This window comes from Oculina patagonica, chromosome 1 (genome assembly GCF_052425735.1).
Source record: "Oculina patagonica isolate OP01 chromosome 1, crgOcupat, whole genome shotgun sequence".
Lineage (NCBI taxonomy): Eukaryota > Metazoa > Cnidaria > Anthozoa > Scleractinia > Oculinidae > Oculina > Oculina patagonica.
The window spans coordinates 2058066-2078401 of NC_135758.1; the positions used below are offsets into that span (position 1 = coordinate 2058066).

General features: G+C 37.7%; 1 protein-coding gene across 4 annotated transcripts; it reads left to right on the forward strand.

Annotated features, from left to right (window-relative positions):
- The first annotated feature begins 1668 nt into the window (after positions 1–1668).
- On the forward strand, positions 1669–14327 carry LOC144655507 (epithelial sodium channel subunit alpha-like). Of its 4 annotated transcripts, XM_078515930.1 has the most exons (14): positions 5102–5188; positions 5879–5957; positions 7342–7641; positions 8281–8398; positions 8722–9046; positions 9453–9586; positions 10021–10184; positions 10510–10620; positions 10877–10991; positions 11087–11165; positions 11312–11369; positions 11783–11847; positions 12722–12797; positions 13109–14327. In XM_078515930.1, the coding sequence occupies exons 3-14, from the start codon at positions 7375–7377 to the stop codon at positions 13277–13279; spliced, it is 1683 nt and encodes a 560-aa protein (XP_078372056.1). In that variant the 5' UTR covers positions 5102–5188; positions 5879–5957; positions 7342–7374; the 3' UTR covers positions 13280–14327. The 4 variants fall into 4 exon arrangements, with proteins under 4 accessions (XP_078371907.1, XP_078371991.1, XP_078372127.1 ...); XM_078515781.1 differs by lacking the exons at positions 5102–5188; positions 5879–5957 and adding an exon at positions 1669–1817; XM_078515865.1 differs by lacking the exons at positions 5102–5188; positions 5879–5957 and adding an exon at positions 2917–3273.
- Positions 14328–20336: the final 6009 nt, after the last annotated feature.

Genomic DNA, 20336 nt, shown 5'->3' on the forward strand with positions numbered 1-20336 from the left:
TAAGGTTTGCAGAGCAGAGCCCCATACGCATGAAAGAAGGAACACTATCGAAATGAGTTTTCATGGTCAACATGGATAGCGGCATGGTTCGCGGGCGCGTACGTCGTACGTACGGAGTCGCGCAACATGGCCGCCATAGTTTGATGGTAAAAAATAGTGAAGCAAGAAGGCCGTATAAAGGCGGCCGTATAAAGGCGGCCTTTAAAATTTAAAGAGGTTTGAAAAGTAAAACAAGAAGCAATGAAACAAAATGTGGCTGAAAATTATGTGTAGAAAGTAATCGACCGCCAAAAAAGTGGACATTGAGAGCCATAATCGATCGATGACTTTCGTGTCTATCTGTAAAGCCAGCATCGTACATGAAGGAGTATCGAAAGCTAAATCGGTTTGATATAATAAACAAACCATTTTATTGCTACGGGGTAAAAAACAAAAACAAAAAACAAAAAAAAGAAAGAAAAAAATACTTGACGCTCTGGGATTTGAACTCACGACCTTCCGATCCGCAGACTGGCACCTTACCGATTGAGCTAATCCGACAGACTCAGCGATTCACGTGAATATATCCTATATCAATGTAATGGATATTTTGGAGTCTACTAAACTGCTGCGAAACTTTTACAGGATCGCGAAACTATTTTCTATTGCTAGAAAGCAGATAATTTACTGTACTCTAAAGTAATTTTTCGTGCCATGAGTAATGATTTTGCCCCGCTTTAAGATTATTATTTTTGTCGTACTGCTGACATTCGGTTTAACCGTGAGCTATTTAAATTTGTCTTGAACCTATAAACCGCCATAAACATTAGTACTTTGGCCGCTTATTCACTAGAATGAAAACATTTTAAGCTCCAGTGAAAATTAAATAAATGGGGAGCTCCGCTTTTAGGCGTGCCTAAATCTATATATTATTTTGCAAGATTTTGAAAAGCGAAGTAACTAAACATTCCGTTAAAGTTGGCATGCAATTTTGCAAGCCCTGTCTGACGGCCGCAGTGTATTTTTTCTTGTAAATATCTGGTGCAGTGATGATAGCCCCAATTTTTGCAGTTACTTTTGAGGAGTGCAGGATCATGGAACATAAGCAGCCACGCTGCAACGAAAAAATGTTATTACGTCACTACTTCAAGTACAATAACGCTGGAGTATTGCTCGTGTGTCAGTGTTCGAACCCGAAAATGGAAACTTATAAGCCGTTTTTGTCTTCATAAACAGAGCAAAAAGACAGTTTTAAGCCTGGTCACCGATGCGTTGTAAGGTTTGTTGTGACCAATAAAGCGACCATGTTAAATGTAAGAAAGTTTACTTTTTTGAGTTAAGGGCTGCCAGACTGTCTAACACATTTCTCTTTCAAATGCTTTATTACTTGCCATCATTACCCGATACTAACCATATTTAACGTCTAAAAGAACTACATTTGCATGGTACTTGTTTTTTAAAAGTTATTTGCGATCGTCATTAACCATTTCTGATCACAAGATAAAAATATTTTAAATTAAGATTAAAAACTGCTTGCGATAGTTTTTATTAAGTCAGTTCAGACAATTTGGTGGCATATCAAATCAATATAATTATATTTGTCCTGAAGGGTTTAACAATAGATATATCCAACTGTTCTGACAATTGTCAGCTATTAATCACGCAATCGATCGATGTTAAACCCAATGATGAATTATGCTGACAGTCACTCAATCGAACACTTTGTTATAGTGAAGCCGAATCGTCAGATAATGAAAAACGCATTTTCACGTAGTACCCGCTTTACTTAGTGATTGCACCAAAACGCCTTGATGCAAGAAGGAAAATATATCTACAAGGTAACGAAAACCCTCATTTCGGGTAAGATCAATGCTACACAAGAAATCAGTCTCATGTATAACATGTAGTTAATTACTATCTATTACAGGTAACTCTATCCTGAGGATATGTGTTCGCTTTTTGCATGTCTGCGAATTGCCACCGTTAGCTACCCTCACCAAATCTGCCTGAACTGTATTATTTTCTTAAGCAACAGTAGATAACACAGATTTACTGTTTTACGTTAAATTCTCTAATAGGACAGGTGGTTAAAATATAGAGGGCTAGATGACACATTTGGACGTTACTTTTCTACGTTTTCTCGCAATTTTTGGAGAGATACCTACGTTTTGAATTCTAAGGTGTCCTTACATAAAAACGTTCTATTTGTTTCTTTATACTGAAATTTCGCTGCCGATAGAATAAAAATTAAAGTTTTTTTTCTCTTCTTACCACATATTTATATCTGAATATCAGGTCTGTTGTCATTTCGTTGTAGTAGTTGTCATTACCACATACCATTCAAGCAACTCGTAATGTTTTTGGTTACTTTTCACACAAAAAAAAGAAATGGTGTCTAGTTCTCGTGCTGTTCAAGCTATTGAATTTTTTACGATAATTATATTGTCCTGTGTGAATTAGCGTAATATTGAGTTCTCAGTGTCCTATCGTAAATGTGTCATTTAACAGTGTCTAATTGCTTTAATACGCTATCAAAAAGAACATTCCGTATTCGCACACATTAAAGCAAATTTCTATGCTCAATTACAGCAATTTGATGTGGTATGTATCAGGAAAGTAGTTTATTGAACAATGTTTTTGTCGTCAATTATTTAACATAAAATTAGTTCCGCGTAGTGACTTTGAGCTAAATTAAGACTGGCAAAAATTTAGTTTCCTAAACTTCAGCAGTATATACCACTTGCTCTCGACTCCACTCTCCACTTCGCTGATCTTTTGCTTTCAATTATCTGCTAGGAAAATGGTAAAACGGACCCGCTATCAGTGAAGGCTGTGGGGTCAAATAACGCCGATTTGTTGTCAATGAAGCGTTTAAAATTAACCCCCTATCAATATGATTAAGCCTTTATATGAAATATAGGCACCACTTTGTCAGAGCTTGTCACAACGCACAGTTATTATAAGCTATCGCGTGATGAGTTATTTTGGTGTAATCTGGTGGTTTCTAGGCTAGAAAATTCTCTTTAAACAAAATGACTTACTGCTTTATTTGCTCCGTCGGAAGCTACGCCTGGGAGAATTACTAAGATCGACGAGGCTTAGTGATTGTTAACACTTCAGCCTATCGTAAACAAATTTTCTAACATGCCAACGTTAAGTGCTGGCATTTACCTGAACCACTGTTTATAGCTACAGTTCCAATCGTGTAGGTTTGCGAATGTTATTTCGTCTTCTGATTTGCCGTTGCAAGCAAAGACGGCAACATGGACATTTCAACTGAGTAAATTATCACAGGTAAGTGCTTTTATTTATGAGACTGCGGAAGAAAAACCAATTTGACATATACTAAGTTACTTATTTCGAAAGGTATATTTTAGCTACCTTCATTTGTTTTCTCATTTTTCTGGCTTAATTTCTTATATTACTGATTTTACGTCTGTGTGGGTTGCTTGGGAGATTAGTTTTATCGAGTTTAATAAACGCTTCCTATTTCTTTGCCCAGAAATGTAATTTGCATATGAACGGAGAAACCTTATGTTTTTCAGTCCATCAATAATCTTATTATACTTGCTAAAATTAACAGAATAAAAGTACGTCAACATGCTTTATTAAGACAAAAGATTGCTATTATCGTTGTCTTGGAGATCTTTAGAGATTACTATGAATACAATATGAGCACTCTTAATAAAAAAAATTGTAACTATCTTTATTTAAATATTGCTTTCTGAGGCCTTTTGACACTTGATAAAGTAAATAATCGAGAACATTTCATCGTTTATGTCATGCTTATTTTGAACAATTTTCAAAAGACATCACGAAATTCCAAAATCTTATAAACCTGTATTTTGCTTTCGTGATTCCAAATTATGTTTTTTTTTTCTTACACAAAGTTTCAAATTAGTACAATCTACTTTTTTGGCTTTGAATTAAAGTGAAGTAAAACACATTAGCGAAAATTAGTAAATTGCTACCTTGAAAGGGCGATGAATATTGGAACCCGATATGGAATCACGGAAACCGCGGCAGAATATCTGCACGTTCTCCTCCTTAATGAAGTTAACATCCTTGGCCGTCTAAATAATAAACATGCAGCTGTGAAATAAGACAGTTTGGAATGGCACTAACGATTTTTTAGAGTCTAGCTAGTGGAATTTCTGCTTATATACAACCATTTAGAATTACTTTGGCCTGACGAGAAATTATGTCAAAACGTTGCAAATGACCAACGCAACATTTTGTACTCTATTTATAAAAATTAAAGAGTGCCTGAAAATAACTCAGGGAAGTTGGTCATAGAATATGTGTTTTGTTGCGGCAACGGTGTATAGTGTCGCTCTAGTGATGCGGCGTAATTCTTTAGTTGGTTTAATTTTAAATTTTCCGCGCTTTATTTTGAAGAAGTTACGCCTCATTCATGTATTTGCTTTTTTGATTGTTACTAGGTGCCATTGTGGAACTCATTCATAAAAAAGAAGCGCGAAATGCAAATTTGCCATGTTTATCTAAAGCCTATGTAATTTTACTTATTTGTAGCTTCTCGTCATCTGACACATCGAATTTCGATCAATTCCTTAACAGCGTTTGACTTACAAATAGGCCGTGCGCGGTGTGATAAAAAAGTCGTGAATTACAGTTTCTTACACGGGGAAATAACCCGAGATTCGATATTAAAAAAAAAAATCGTATGAAGTTGTATTTCTCGAGTATTAACAGTCTGGAAAGTCAAGATACTTAGCAAATATTTGTGCCGATCAAAACGTGATGTCTGAAGGTGTGTCGGAAATCAGGCCATCCGCTTTTGACTAAACAGACAATATGCGTTTCCGTAAATATGCGATACGACTCTGAAATGTTTTGTCACAAATGAAATTTATTTAATTCATGATTATCAAAAGCTTGTCAATCCATTACTTGATCACCAAAATTTGAAAGATTTGTTAACTTTGCAACCAATAGAGGGCAGTCAAATTAGCTAACACTAATTCCACCAGTCCACAGTCCAGTCCAGTAGTCTATTTCAGTCTTGGCAAGTGTTTTCCCGTATTTCCTATTAGTTCAATAACCAATCAGTAGCAATCTATTTTTCTTGAAAAGGCTTTGATAAAAAGATCGAAGAAATGTTTAATGTGGTAAAATCGGTCGAAAGCGCAGATGCGCGAGCAATTGCTTATAGTAAGGACTACTGAGTGAAGAGGACGTTTAAAGAAAGGTATGAGTAAAAATACATTGAGCAGGATTGAAGAAGTTTAGCAATGGTTGCTTTCTTCGAAGCATCCGCACTATTGCAGCGACAACTGTAGTTTGTACTTTTTATATCCTACGTTTTGGCGGAAACTTTGCTCGGCTATTTTAATGAAAAGGAATTCAAATTTGGCTCTGATGGACTGACTCCCGAGGATTTCAAGTGGGATATTCGTTCAGGCCAAAATATAAGTTAATAGCACTACAGAGCATTACGAAGCAGCAATATTCGTTTCCCCTTCACTTAATTAAAGAAAAATAACTATTATTTTGGACTGGGCCAAAAAAGGGGTTACCTTACATTCATGGCCTTTCTACCAAGGATATCTATTGCTTTATGTATTGTAGGAGTTTTCTTTTGAAGGGTTTTACACGTCAATGTACGCCTTGATAATAAACTGACTCTCTTAATTATTTTTCACCCAATACCTAGCTATATGTTACTGCTTTAAATGATCTCTTCTACGAGTACTTCGAATTACCTCTTTCGCTCTACACGCACAATAATGTGTTTCGTAAAATACCATAGTTAATCCCCTCTACTAACTATGAAAATACTGATGAACGGAACTTCGAAGAAGGGAAAATAACGGCATAGACAAGGATGGCGAAAACAAGGTATCTTCCTTTCTTGAGTCTTAATTTTTTTTTCATTTAGTGAAATTCGCAAAAACAGCAATAGTTGCTTAAATGTCTAAAGAAAGACAAAGGCAGAGACAGATCCAGATATTTCAACAGTATGTATTAATTTTAATTTCCTAGTTATAAACTGTTTCTCAATTAAATATTCTCAAAAAATACTCCATTTTGATTTCAACTTTTTAATCATGAAACGAATTTTGTTTTCAGTTTCAATTATTGGAAATGAAAAATACCGACCTGTGTTCTTTATTCAACCTACAGCGAAACTACTGAAAACTGTACAGCTGAGAGTGTGTTATGCTTAACAACGATATAATAGAAAATACTTCCTGGAGAACCCTTATTAGTACTTACTGAAAATATAATTTGCAGGGCCCCACTGAAAACCACCTTTTTGTGACGTGGGCTCCCTGCTAAAATATCTTTATTATTATAATTATTATACTTTTTGATCACGAAGAAATAAGGAAATTATCACGGAAACTGTTTTCCATGATAATGGTATCTAATTCAAACTCTGTTAAAATTGGACAGTTTTGCATTTGAAAGGGTATTGCCACTTTTTTACTTTTTAATTGCTTTAAACATTATGGTATACATGTTTTTAAAAAACATATTTCTGCATTTGGTTTAATAATTTAACGATGATGCACAATACGCTGGCACTTTTCGAGCATAAAATTTTCATAGGAAAAATGTAAAGCTTCTTATAATTTCCCATACCATTTACTATTTGACGCTTTGGGGTCGAGACAGCAAATACCTCATGATCAACTACTCCTTATGCAAGGACGAAGCTATAGGGAAGTATCTTTGGAATGAAATGTATTAAAAAAATAATAATATTATGGTGCAATTGTTTTAACAATTGTTCTTTACATTATTCCAGCCGAGAACATATGGGCCTAGGCTTAAAATTTCTCACACAGTAGTTTCGAAATAGCGCTTTGACGTGTTTCGAGCTCGCAAGTTGATAAATAATTGCCCGATCTCGGCTGGCTCTAAACGAAACACGTTAAGAGAGGTACGCAAAATATTTACGATCTGATCTGCCGAGTATAAAAGTGGAAACGTTTTATTTAAACACGAATTGAAAAATTTAAAATACGTCAAGGCCAAGTCGGATTATATGTTGATCCTATGAAAGTAGGTAAGTTTGAATTCGTCTGAAAACGTACACTAGGTAAAGGCTTCCTGATTCCCTGTTTCAGTGGCTTTAGGCTTTAAATAGTTATTTGAATTGGCTGGCTTATTTTCGAAAAGCGGTTTATCAGATAGAATTGACAAAAAATACTTCAGTTTAGGCCGCCGTATAAGCTAAGTCAGTTGTTTTTTCACGTACTTTTGGTTAGATGAACCTTGCTGAAAATAGTAGCGACGAAGTGGCAACCTTGAAAGGCAGCCTCAGCTAACCTATACTTTAAGTGGAACTGTGACATTATTCTTACTTAAAAATATATTTTCTTCCTCATACATCAGGACAATTTAAATGACTTAGCGATTATACACAAGATGGAAATGCAAGACGCAGTTAGCCAGGATGGAATACAAAAACATGACAAAGCTACCAAGCTTTGGTCCCTCATCAAGGACTTCTGTGACTACACATCCGCGCATGGCCTGGGAAGGATAATGGCCGCGACACACTGGACTCGGGCGGCGTTCTGGACACTGCTTTTACTTGCTGCAGTGATGATCATGACTCTTCAAGTACACACTCTGTTCAGAAAGTACCAAAGACGTCCACTCACTACATTAGTGACCGTAGAAACATCCACGGTATGGCATCAATTTACAGTTAAATCCGTAGAAGCCAGTACCATTAGATTCCACTCACAGCTGTAAATGAAGAACGCGCCCCACGCTATGGCAATGAATGAGGAATTCTACAATGATACAATATAATGGCGTGCATTGTACACTAAAAATGAATTCGTTTAGTTTTATAATTTCTAGGCTTTAATGCCCTGGTTTTCTTTTCCTTACTGATGTAAAATAGCCGGTGCATGAGTTGAATATTGCTCGGCACGGCATAAAAGTGGGATTCGACCCCACCACCTTTTTTCCCCCTTATTTTTATATATTATCTTGGTCGAAATGAATTGTATTCAGCCTACTTTTAATATATTACCTCGATTGTAAAGCCAAACTTCTGTTGATTCTAATTTTAATAAAGACTCATTCATGCATACACTACAAGAGGTACCGATTTGATATAGATGGGAAAAAAAAGACAGCACACATTTGTGACGCAAATGTATTATTGTCTCTAATAACTATTCTAACTATAGTTCGTACAGTGTTTTGTTCGACGATCGTGGATGTAAGCATGTCTGGTTAATTATAAATCTAAGAATGCTAGCAAACTAGATCGACATCATGCTTACACAAAACTGAGAAATATATTTTTTTCCACAGAGTCTTCCATTTCCAACAGTAACTTTCTGCAACTTTAATGCTATCAAACGAAGTTCACTTCAAACGGCGGCGCAAAGAAACGCGGGATTTCTAGAAGAAGTGTTTGCAAGTGAACTTGGTAAGTGCAGACACATATATTCCTGGGTATATTCCTGACTTTAAGGTATGACATCGTTGTCTAGTTTGAAAACGGAGTCATAATTGTTTTAGGTTTCCATGTTTGCTTGACAAGGGTCATTTTCTGATTTGTTGCAAAAACCTCATGTTCGAAGGATAAGTTTATTGAAGAAAAAGCATCGCAATAAAAATTTTAAGAAAACACTGGTTAGTTTAAAAGAAAGAATAATAACCATAAATGCCACTGAATCACTACTATGAAACAAAGATGGTTTTATAAATGGCTCAGCGAGTTCCAGCTATTTTACTTTTTTTCTTCTCTAGCTAGAAATGCATCAAGACAATTGCACGGGAGAAACCGAAGAGCCAATGATGACCCAACCTCTGTAAGCACCGCTCCGCCAACTCTTGACATTTTCTCTAATGATGATGATAATGATGACAACGATGATTCTGAAGATGATGATGACTTCTGGGAAGATGAGGACGATAGGGAATTTCAGGATCCATCTAAGAAAGATCCACTTTTTCTCAAGAGCGAGCACATGTCCGTGCTTATGGCTATGGAAGACGAGGGAATTCTTGGTAACATGGGTCATCGTTTTGAGGACATGGTGTTGTCGTGCACATACAGAGGCGTACCATGTCGGTAAGTTATTATTTATTATTGTTGTAAAGCTGGATCTACTTAGTATAACGTTAAGACGTTTTGGCAAATGCCTACCTAAAGCTACCTACAACTCAGTCTTCATTAACAGGGTTTTGTTAACTAAGGAGGTTGGATAATCTGATTTGTCTTTAATAGTCACGCCACCCGTTAGTCCTTTACAAGCAAAGAACGAGAATCTATGCAAACGCTTCGTTAAGTAGTCCTGCAATTACCGTTGCAGGCAATAATTTAAGGTGCACGAACTTTTCCCATTAAAAACTCTATGTAGTGCTCATTTCCAATCTCCTTTTTCCCTACTAAACAAGAAAAAAACAACCGTTACAGTGTAGCTCATCTGTAGAAGACATCTGCTTTTATATGGTATTTACCTTTCTTTTTGTTTCAGAAATTACACCTCGCCGTTTTGGAGCAGTTTTTGGCATTACAAGTATGGAAACTGTTATGTTTTCAATGGTGGAAAAACAACCACAGGATCAAGTGCACCCATTCTGAAATCCAACAAACCAGGACCATCACACGGTTCGTCTAAGTATTTGACTTTTAGTATCTTCAATTTAAAGCAAATAATACTGCCACTGATAATATTCTCATCTGATTGATTTAAACCAGGGCAGTGTTTCAGCGGGCACTTTTTCTGTGTGTATTCAAATTGTCCTGGCACCTACTTCAACCCGTGCATATCATAAAGGGCTGTTTTTACTACTGACGAGTGCAAGTATCAGCAATAAGAAGGAACGAACAAAGCTATCCTTTTTGCTTGTCGTGACGTGGCAAAGGCATAAGCATAAGCACAAGAAGAACATGCAATTTTGTTTTCTTGTACTCTCGCTTCAATGTTTATGCCGAGTGGGGAAAGCGTAAGAATGGAATGAATTCTTCTTATGCGCTTATGCTTGGGCTTATACCCAGTGAAAACAAGCCTTAACTTATACACGTTTGTGTCATTCATACAGGACTTAACTTAGAGCTTAACGTTGAACAAGAAGAATACATCGGTGTTTTGAGTCCAGAGGCAGGAATCAAAATGGACATCTCCACTCAGGGCCAGATGCCATTTCCGCTGGAGAGAGGAGTCAGTTTGGCTCCGGGATACGCCACAATGATTGGTCTGAGAAAGGTAAGGGTTGCCTGTGAGCATTGTGAAGAGCATCTGATAAATTGCGCTATAGAAATTTTTCTTTTTAATTATTATTGCACGGACTGCTTAAAAAGCACAGGTTAACGTTGTTTATGTCACAGTGAGGATCTTGCATGGAGCGCTTCCTAACTGCAGCTTCCCTTCAATTAAGCAATTGGGAATTTCGCTGCCCATTTTTCCTGAAGTTTTCCGACAACGTACTATTAACTATTCATGCATTTGGTGGTGGGAAATCATTGATGCTGCTAGAGTAGACTTTTTTGGAAGCCTTTTGTACGAAACTAACTCTTTTATTTGTTTTAAGGAAATGATAAATCGAGAGGATCCCTTCGAGAGCAAGCGATGTTTACAAACTGTCTCCAAAGATGAATCTAACTTGTATACAAAACACTTTGGAGCAGTCTACTCTTCAACGGTAAGCATTTTTTACGAACTTGTACGTATATATTTGCAAATAGACTTAAAATGGTAAATAATTCCAATAGTTAGAAAAATCCCATGCATAATTTAGTAACAAAACAATTAAAGTGAACAAACCTGTTGTGTAGATATGAACATTCTCAAAAAAAATTGTTCGTAATTCCCTCTCCTCGTATTTCCTACATTTTATTACCCTCTTGCTTGCAGTAGCTGTTACGTATATCAATTGAAGCCTTTCATTGTATTTTCAGGCTTGTAAAGAATCCTGTTTGGCGTACAATGAACTTGAAAAGTGTGGATGTATGGAGTACAGATTTCCAGGAAGCTCCGTGTATGGCATCTGCAGCGTGACAGACAAACAAACAGGTAAACATTTCACAATGCTTATATTCAGTTTTATTTACATTTTTTAAAATCCCTTTAATTTCTCAAGGTTTACTTTTTGTTCATTTTTTTGGCAGTCAAATGTCTCAGCAAAGTCCAAAAGAAGTTCAGAGAAAACAAGTTGAATTGCACCGATTCTTGTCCACCACCCTGCAGGTAAACAAAAGGCAATTGCAATTGCAGAGACATTTACTTTATCACTGACACTCTTGCTCGCTGATTTATTAAATACAAGCCGGACAGAAGGAATAGCATTACGTAAACTAACGCTGAAATTCTTTATTTTGACATGTACTGACCAGTGAGCAGGGTTTTAAGATGAGTACTTCGTTCGCTATTTGGCCGTCAGAGAATTACGAGGTAAAGTTTGTTAAAAAAATATGGCTTTTCTGGTAAAGTTTCTTTTGATATTAATGTCAAGATCCTACAAAACTTAGGTGACATTGCTTTCTTTAATATCTCTAACACATTCTCTATCTTTAACTGTGTTTAATACCATAAGCTTAATCGCCGAGACAAAGTTTTGGTTTCATAACGTAATTGGGGAATTTATTAATTGTAAAATTCAGTAGGAAAATTTCGTGAAACTAGAACGAAACCCCTTACTGCATGCACTGTTTCAGAAGATCTAGCAACTCTGTGTTTTTGAATATGATCTTAAAGTGAATGCAATTCTATATGTTTCACATGATCTTAACACAAGATGACGATATCGATTAATTTGTTTCTTTTCTTCGTCATTCATTTTGTTGCTCTTTTTTCTTGCATTTTAGCCAATCTATACGGATAATTTAAGGAAGGAAAACAAAATTTTACTTAGCAAGGATGAATCTCACAGGTAAACAATATTGATATAACGTTTCCACTAAGGACGCCTTGAAGTTCGTTGCTATATGCCATATAATATTCTAAATACACTGGAACCTCACGGACGGAGCGGACTATTATAATACGAATTCATGTCATAGTTTGCCACTGTGGTTTATCCCGTATGGCCGACGCGGCTGGCCGAATTAATAGACGAAATGTTTTCTTTACAGTCAAACCGGATGTTCTTTTGATGGGAACTTTGCAATGTTGCGGCGCAATGTTCCAATATTGATTGACAGTTTGCTCGTCGCAACTTGCAACTTTCAATTCAAATTTGCCTGAGCAAGTTGCCAAGTTCCGGTTTTCATTTTGCCCGTATGAAACATAACTATTCCACTTCTGTCTCAAAGAAGGATGAAATAATTGTCCTATGGTCGACTGCTTATCAACAAACTGCGATAAATTAGCGACAGGCTTAGATGAAATCGCCAAACTTGGAATTGCACTTAAAAATGCCGTATAAAAATGTTTTATACGGCAAAATGAAAGCCAGAACTTGGCAACTTGCTCAGGCAAATTTGAGTTTAAAGTTGCAAGTTGCGACGAGCAAACTGTCAATCAATATTGGAACATTGGGCCGCAACATTTCAAAGTTCCCATCAAAAGAACATCCGGTTTGACTGTAAAGAGGTTTCCCTCCTGTCCCGATCGATGTCCATTCTTCTTCGGCGCCTCAATATATTCCACAAACGTCATATTTGCTTTTCTTTCCTGGCCATCACCTGCTGTGGAATAATTAGTAAATGGTGTTTTTCTTTAATTATGTTTTTTTATTTACGTTTTTATATATTATCAGAAGTTTTTAACATGAATCACGCCTATTTTTTTATTTAATCACGTAGAAAAAATGTTTGCAAGTTGCAAGTTTTCTATGAGGAGCTTAACTTGGAGGTGATAACAGAACAGCGATCCTATGAGGTATGCCTTTCTTTGTTAAATCACAAAACCCAACAAGCATATAAGACATATTTTTGGATTCCAATCCTAGCGACCCACCTCCTTGGAGTATCCTTCGAATTACAAGCTAGTAATTTATACCTGAATGGAAGTTTTGATTGAAAAATCTCGTCTACGTGGAAGGTGTGCACCCTATCAGCTCTACATCTCAACTTCTCTTGATGCCTTTTGTTAAAGAGCTGTAATTAAAAGTTTGAAAAATAAGACCGCGAATGCTCAAAATGACCAAAAATACCGAACTTAATTTTGAGACTTGAATTTTTCATCAACAGATTGAAGATTTTGTGTCCGACATTGGTGGCCAGTTGGGTCTGTGGATTGGGTTCTCTGTGCTGACTGCGGCTGAGTTCTTGGAGCTTTTCATGTTACTCTTCCTCGCAACGCTTAAAACGTGCAGAGCCAAGAAAACACCAAAGGCAAATCAGATTCCGCAGCGGATCTAGAAGGAACGCGATGGAACTAAATACACTATGGAGTTTCTAATTTATTTGTTCATAGCAGAATAATATCGTGGAAGCAAGCATGCGCTAATTAATTTATTATTTTGTAGAAGTGTAATAAGACAGATTATCCAATACTATACACGGAAGAAAATTACTAAACGACTTTAATGGTTCAAATAAGAAAACGTAAAGATTGAAATATATAAGTTAAGTAGGGAAAAACCAATTTTTCGCAGAGCTGAGTTAAGATAATTGCGAGTGCCTTAGATAAGTTAATTGATAATTATTTTTTAAAAGATTTTTTATAAGTTGTTTCGTTTTAATTTCCTTATGAGTTTTAGGAGACAGGCTTAAGAAACTGATAGGTACACGTATAATTAATTGTGCTTGAATTTTGATATTCGTTAATGCCATCAAAGAAAGATATGAACAGATTTTTTTCCTTGCCAAAATTTAAAAGCATCAAACATAACTTTTCAACCTGAACTAGAAATATAGAATATACTAAGCTAAAGACGTAATTATACCAAAATCGGAAAAGTTACTCAGTGCCAATGGCTATTGTAGAGGAGATATACAAATAAGCTGGCCAACATAGGTTGTGTCTATTTATTTGCATGTGGGACATGTTGCTAAGATTTAAAAAAATGACAAGTGACAGTGAAACGCCTCGTACCGACACAACTCCATAGAATTTAAAAATGGATATGAAATATTCTGTTACCGACAAAAGTTCAGTTACAAGAACAAACGATGTTTGGACATTGCGCACTTTGACTTAAGGATCATTTATTTAAATAATATAATTTTGCAAAACGTGAAAATTAGTTTCTGCTCGGAGGGAACCATGTCGGTGGAGAATTCAAATGCCAAAAATGAAATTGTTCGTGTTTGCTGTTTTATTGCTGAATCACCAGAAAGATCTCAAAATGTTGTTGCAATTGACCAAAACCAAACTTTAGGGAGTTGAAGCGATACGATGCCTCTCATTGTAAGGCAAGATGTGTTGAGATTCTTTATTGTAATTTATAATAAAGTGACAATCTAACGAGCGTTCTGATTGGTTTAAACAGCGTGCTTTATGAGAGTATAAAGCACGCTGCTTACGAGTGCTCTCGTTATCTTTTACCGTTTGCGTGCGCGTGCAGCTCGTGGATCATTTCAAATCTTGCTGTTTTAGCAAACCGAGGAGAATTTTCAAGGTTTGAGTGGTTCAGATCTATCAAAAATTAATGATAAGACCTCAAGGAGTGCTTAACGTGCTTTTATTTCAAAAATTCAGACGCGTGTTTGAAAAAAAAGAATTTGGCGTACGATCTGTCACGCCATTCCGCGCGCGCATCCTGAGATTAATTCTTGTTTAAATCCAATTTCTCTAAAGTTTTAAGTAAAACTTTATTATAAAACAAATGAAAAAAGCCTTGGCCGTGCTTTGTTCTGTTATCAAGCACTCAAGGAAGTGACGATAGCACTCAAGAAGTAGGGAGAAACACTCGCCTGCGGCTTGTGTTTCACCCTACACTTCTTTCGTGCTCTCGTCACTTCCTTGCGTGCTTTATAACAGAACAAAGCACGGCCAAGGCTTTTTTATTTGTTAAATATAAATAAAACAGCTTTTATAGTATTGAATGGTACATGTCACATCACGCATTCAGTTATTGGCAATGGATAACTTTATCAAATAGTAAGCAGATCACACGGTAAACAATCGCAAATACCCAGGTAGCTCACTCTACGAGATGACATGGTTACTCACTGGTTATGACGTCAAAAAGCCCGCGTCTTGGATCACATATATTTTGGATCTTATAATTTTCTCATGACGTCAGAAAAATAGAAATCGATACAAAATAATGCCAACCCACCAAGAAGATCGTAAAATGAAGTAACAAACGACGTTTCCACCGAGAACGTTAGGCCTAAGTCTTCAGTTTAAAAATGGCAAAAAAACTAGGGCTTACTTATTGGTTTAAATCACAGAAGGCCGAAAGCTCTCAGTCGAAACGTATTCACAAGTTCTATTGTGAACGGTGTTTTACGCTTCACTAATACAGTGTTCGAAATATTTCAAGAATTTGTTATGTCAACTCTTTACCATACGCAACAGTCAAGGTTTAAGGTTCCAGGGCTCCACGCCCTACAATAAATCCGGTTCCGGGCTCTGTGACAAACATTTTAGGGCTCCACGCACTGCGGCAAATTAATGTTTGTACAAAACAGCCCGGGCTAGTACATCCTCCCCTTCACAGGCTTTTGAACAGCAATTTTTCACTGATGAAGGCACAGAAGTCCCGAAACGTCTGGGATTATTTAAAAAAATTAGCGCATAAACGAAACTCTAATTTTATTATGGGACCTCTATTTTATAGACCAGTCTCTCCAACGCCGGTTACAAACCAAACCTGATCGGTAACGGCAATATTGAGGGCCCACAGCTACCGACTGGCGCCCCCAACACCCGGATTGCACTTTGGCTGCATGTCTGGGCCCCCGGCTAGTGAATTTGGCTTCCTGGAGCCTTTCTGGGCCTGATTATCAGGCCCAGTTTTATTATTGGGCCTGATGCCTGGTGTTGGGGACGCAAGTCGGTAGCATTTGGGCCCCCAATAATTACCGTATTTATTCGATTAAGCGCCCTGGGCGCTTATTAAATTTTTTGACCTTGAGGGTGGGCGCTTATTCGAGGTGGGCGCTTATTCGAGGCTGGGCGCTTATTAAATTTTCACCATTTTTTAGCAAGTTGTACGTTTATTTTGCAAGAAAACGATGTATAATAACTAAACGTGAAGGTGTACGAAAGCTGAATTTTAAATGGTCATTCAAAGTTTCAGTAAAAAAAAAATTCTCGGTCTTTGAGATAGTCTCTTAGTAGTACTTAGTCAATTTTAATCTCAACTTCAACAATAATCAAAATTCCTCTTGTGCCCTCATTTTAGGAGGGTGGGGGTGGGCGCTTATTCGAGGCTGGGCGCTTATTAACTTTTCCTACCTTCAGGGTGGGCGCTTATTCGAGGTAGGCGCTTATTCGAGGTTGGGCGCTTAATCGAATAAATACGGTATCAGGCCCAGAAAGGCTCCGGGAAGCCAAATGCAGCCAAAGTGCAATCCAGGTGTGGGGGGGCGCCAGTCGGTAGCTTTTCGGCCCCCAACATCTGATCGATTTTCCAAGAACCTGGCGCCCAACGCCCAAAACAGCCCGGGCTAGTACAAGACCCTAGCCCTCCCCCCAGGCTAGACGGTTGTCACCCCAGGAGCCCAGCTGGCAGCTGCAACACCGGCAGGGTGCCTTCTACACAGAGAACCCTGAACCGGTTTCATTCAAAATATTCACAGACTACACAGGCGCATTCAAAGTTCACACAAAATTGCTCAAAGAGGCCAGAACCTAGCTATACCCAGCTTTTAAAAGTGATATCCTCCCCTCCACCAGCTTTTGACGGCTACCCGCCAGCTGGACACCAGCAGCTAGCCCAGTGCCCGGGCAAGATCATGGTTGACACCAAGCCCCCTCAAAATAAGGTTGCTGTCTAGGCTTGAACTCGGGCGCTCTGCAAAATCTCTGAGATATCAGGCCCAGAAAGGCTCCAGGAAGCCAAATTCACTAGTCGGGGGCCCAGACATGCAGCCAAAGTGCAACCCAGGTGTTGTGGGCGCCAGTCGGTAGCTTTTGGGCCCCAAATACCTGATCGATTTTCCGCGAACCTGGCGCCCAACGCCCTAGCCCTCCGCCCAGGCTAGAAGGTTGTCACCGCCGGGGCCCAGCTGGCAGCTGCAACACCGGCAGGGTGCCTTCTTTACAGAGAACCCTGTAATACCTGTCGTAAATTGTAATAACAGTTGTCGTAAATTGTAATAATGCACCTATCGAAAATTGTAATAACATGCTGTCGTAATTTGTAATACTCTGAGCTGTCGTAAATTGTAATAGCACATTGCCGTGTTTTGTAATAACCAGAGTATTATCATATTTTATTTTGCCATTTAACTCTGGAAATCTGTTAACCTATTAATTGCAAGCATTTCATAGCGAAGTGAGTCAATAAGAGGTTCCGGCATTTTTTTTTAATAAAAATGTGCATTAGAGTGATTTCATTTAACCCGTGAAACACTATCTACCAGTCAGTGCGTAATAAACAAAAGAAAACAATGGAATAAGTGTCTAATAGTACCAAAAAGTGTAATAAGTATTTCACGGGTTTAGTGAAATCACTCTAGTTTGATAAAAGGGACTATGTCATGGATTTTTGCCAGAATTAGGCATCGGAAATGACCATCAAATTCGGTGAAATATAATAATAACCCCCTAAAACAGTGAAGGAACATTTCAATAACGCAGCAAATACAAAAGAAGGTACGGATGGCTAATAGTGATAAAGATTGAATCGGATTGCAATATGGGTTTTTGAAATATTGTTGGGCTGAACAGTTTTCAAAGTTAGTCTCGTTTGCTTGTAACTTTAAACTAGAAATAGCTGACACTAGGTTGCCCCCGAAGTTTCGACGATGTTTATCGGTTTTTCTCTGCTGTTCATCCTTTTCTACAATTCAGACATTTCATTAGAAATTAATTTTCTATTTTGGATGATTATTAATTATGATACGGTAAATCATTTAATTACAAGAACGCAACAGCATCTTGACATCATTTTGTCATGTTTTGCTGTGGTGGGGGATCTCAGCTAGACTCAAGCTAGACTTTAGAAAAAGTCCGTCGTCTTTATTAATTTAACACGGTCGACCTATCGCGACTTGCGTGGCTCGTTTTCGCGACGTCGTCGCTTTGAATGGGCCGCTTTGCGGGCTCGAATCTAACACGCCTGCCGCGAGTTTTAAATAATCACAATGCATCTCGAGATCTCTTTTGAATTTTTTTTCTTGATGCCGCATAAGTTTTCTCCATTTAAGTAGTTTGTGCCTGGTAAATCACGGTCAGTTGGACAAAGGCTTTCTTATCGTAAATCACGCTTCATGACAACGATCAACTTTTTAAAAGGAAAGGATACACCTTTGACAATGAAAACGCTTGACTTTCTAAAAGTCGCTCGCTTCTGGTTTCCGGTTTCGCCTGCCGCGAGTCTTAAACAATTATCTCGAGATCTTTTTTTTAAGTTTCTTGTAAATCTCGTCCGGAGATAGACTGATCAAGGCTTTTCTCCGTTCAAGTAGTTTGCGCTTGGTAAATCGCGGTTTTAGACTAAGGCTTGCTTATCGTAATTTGAAGATATGGCTTGATATGTTCGTACGTGTTCCTAGACATATTTCTACTTCGGCCACTCAGATGTAAAAAATGTGGATTTTCTTACTTCTCTGCGAGTTACTTAGTTAATTATCGCGAAGTCTTTTCAACAATTGCATTGCTTTCGGCTTTTAGACATTGTGAAATGAATAGGCCTCGAATAAAACCTCAAATTATCTTTTTCAAAATTCTGCTCAACTGCAATCAACGTTTAGAAGCGTCGTTTGTTTGCTTGTTGTCATCCGTGCACGTGCTCATGCTTGGGCTGTCATCATTACCCAATCATCGTTTACTTGCGTCATCATTGACCAATCACCGTATGTCGGCATTTTACAACTCCCGATACCTACTTGCGAGCTTTCAGCTTGTCGGCATTTTACAACTCCTGAGACTATTGATCAAATCGAGAATTTTCCTGGTATATACTATATATACGGTACTCTATATTCGCGCGGATTACAATGATGCCTCCTCGGGTTTTGGCCTCTGGGCCAAAACCCTGCGGGGGCAATTATAACGTCTGGGAGACATTTGGTTGCAATGGAGCTATGGTTTTGTCATTTGGATGCATAGGAGTAATTGCTTTGCAAACATAAAAGTTTCATAGCAATTGTTTGGCAAAACTTAAAATAAACTTAACTCATCCGTGACACAGTCCCTTTAAAGAAGGATAAAAACCAAAGGAAGATAAAAAAGGGAGTGACTTTACACTAGACAATCATTCCAAAAAGAATATAATATTTGAAATAAGACCCATTATCCACCTTAAAAAATAAAGACTAATGACTTGTTAGGGACCGACTTGAGAAATCACAATGAAAACTCACGTTTTTCTTTGCTTTGCTGCAAATTTGTTCCGGTAAGAAGATTAATAATGTTGGATAGCCCTCATGACGATATCAAGCGGTAAAATAAATTTATATCACCCCATACTGTTATTCCTAAGATAACGAAAATGAGATTTCTCAATGATTGATTTCCTAATTCTCATTTCAAGGCTATAACTAGCAAGAGGCAAGACGAGGCACTTGCCTCGTCTAAATTTTTACCCAAAATTAAAAACAAAATATTTTTCTCAAGAAATACCTCATGAAAAATGTCTCTGAAAGATATTCATAGCTTCTAGATTTCAAATTTTCTGGAGGGCATGCCCCCAAAACCCACTAGCAAGATTTTGCCTCATCTATTCGCTTTTTTCACGATCCCATAATACATCTTGTTTTATTTAAATAACCCCCCAAAATTTTTGCATAAGCATTGTTTTCAATTTCTCTGGGGACGATTGCACGTCACTGTAAATCCCAAGAGAAATTGAAAACAATGCTTATGCAAAAATTTTGGGGGGTAAACAAGATGTATTATGGGAACGGTGAAAACAGCGAATGGCAAAGGTCTGGTTACGGACCTGCATTTTATAGGTCTTTATAGAATTATTACAAAACACGGCAATGTGTTTTTACAATTTACAACAGCTCATAGTATTACAAATTACGGCAGTATGTTATTACAATTTGCGACGGCTATTACAAATCACGACAACTGTTATTACAATTCACGACAGTACAACGTTTACCCGCCAGCTGGAAACCAGCAGATAGCCCAGTGCCTGGGCAAGGTCCCCCATTCTCGTTCCCATAGCCCTTTCGTTTCTCTTAGCCGGCTGAGCCTTGGCACGAGGAAACGAAGGGCTCTGGGGACAAAGGATTTCCAGTCCTAGATTCTAGGACTTCCGGTCTTCATGTATGTAGTCATGAAGTTTCAAAAGAATGTATTAGAAAGTCGTCACGTTTTCGACTGCCGTTTAGGAATTCTTTGTTTCAG

What these genes read in the sequence shown, in the direction of transcription:
- LOC144655507 (XM_078515781.1), top strand. Translation starts at nt 1,791, where the DNA reads ATGCAAGAAGGAAAATATATCTACAAG. An exon ending in AGTGTTTGCAAGTGAACTTG is followed by an intron (nt 8,399 to 8,721) that starts GTAAGTGCAGAC and finishes TTTCTTCTCTAG; the next exon opens with CTAGAAATGCATCAAGACAA. An exon ending in CAGAACAGCGATCCTATGAG is followed by an intron (nt 12,798 to 13,108) that starts GTATGCCTTTCT and finishes TTTCATCAACAG; the next exon opens with ATTGAAGATTTTGTGTCCGA.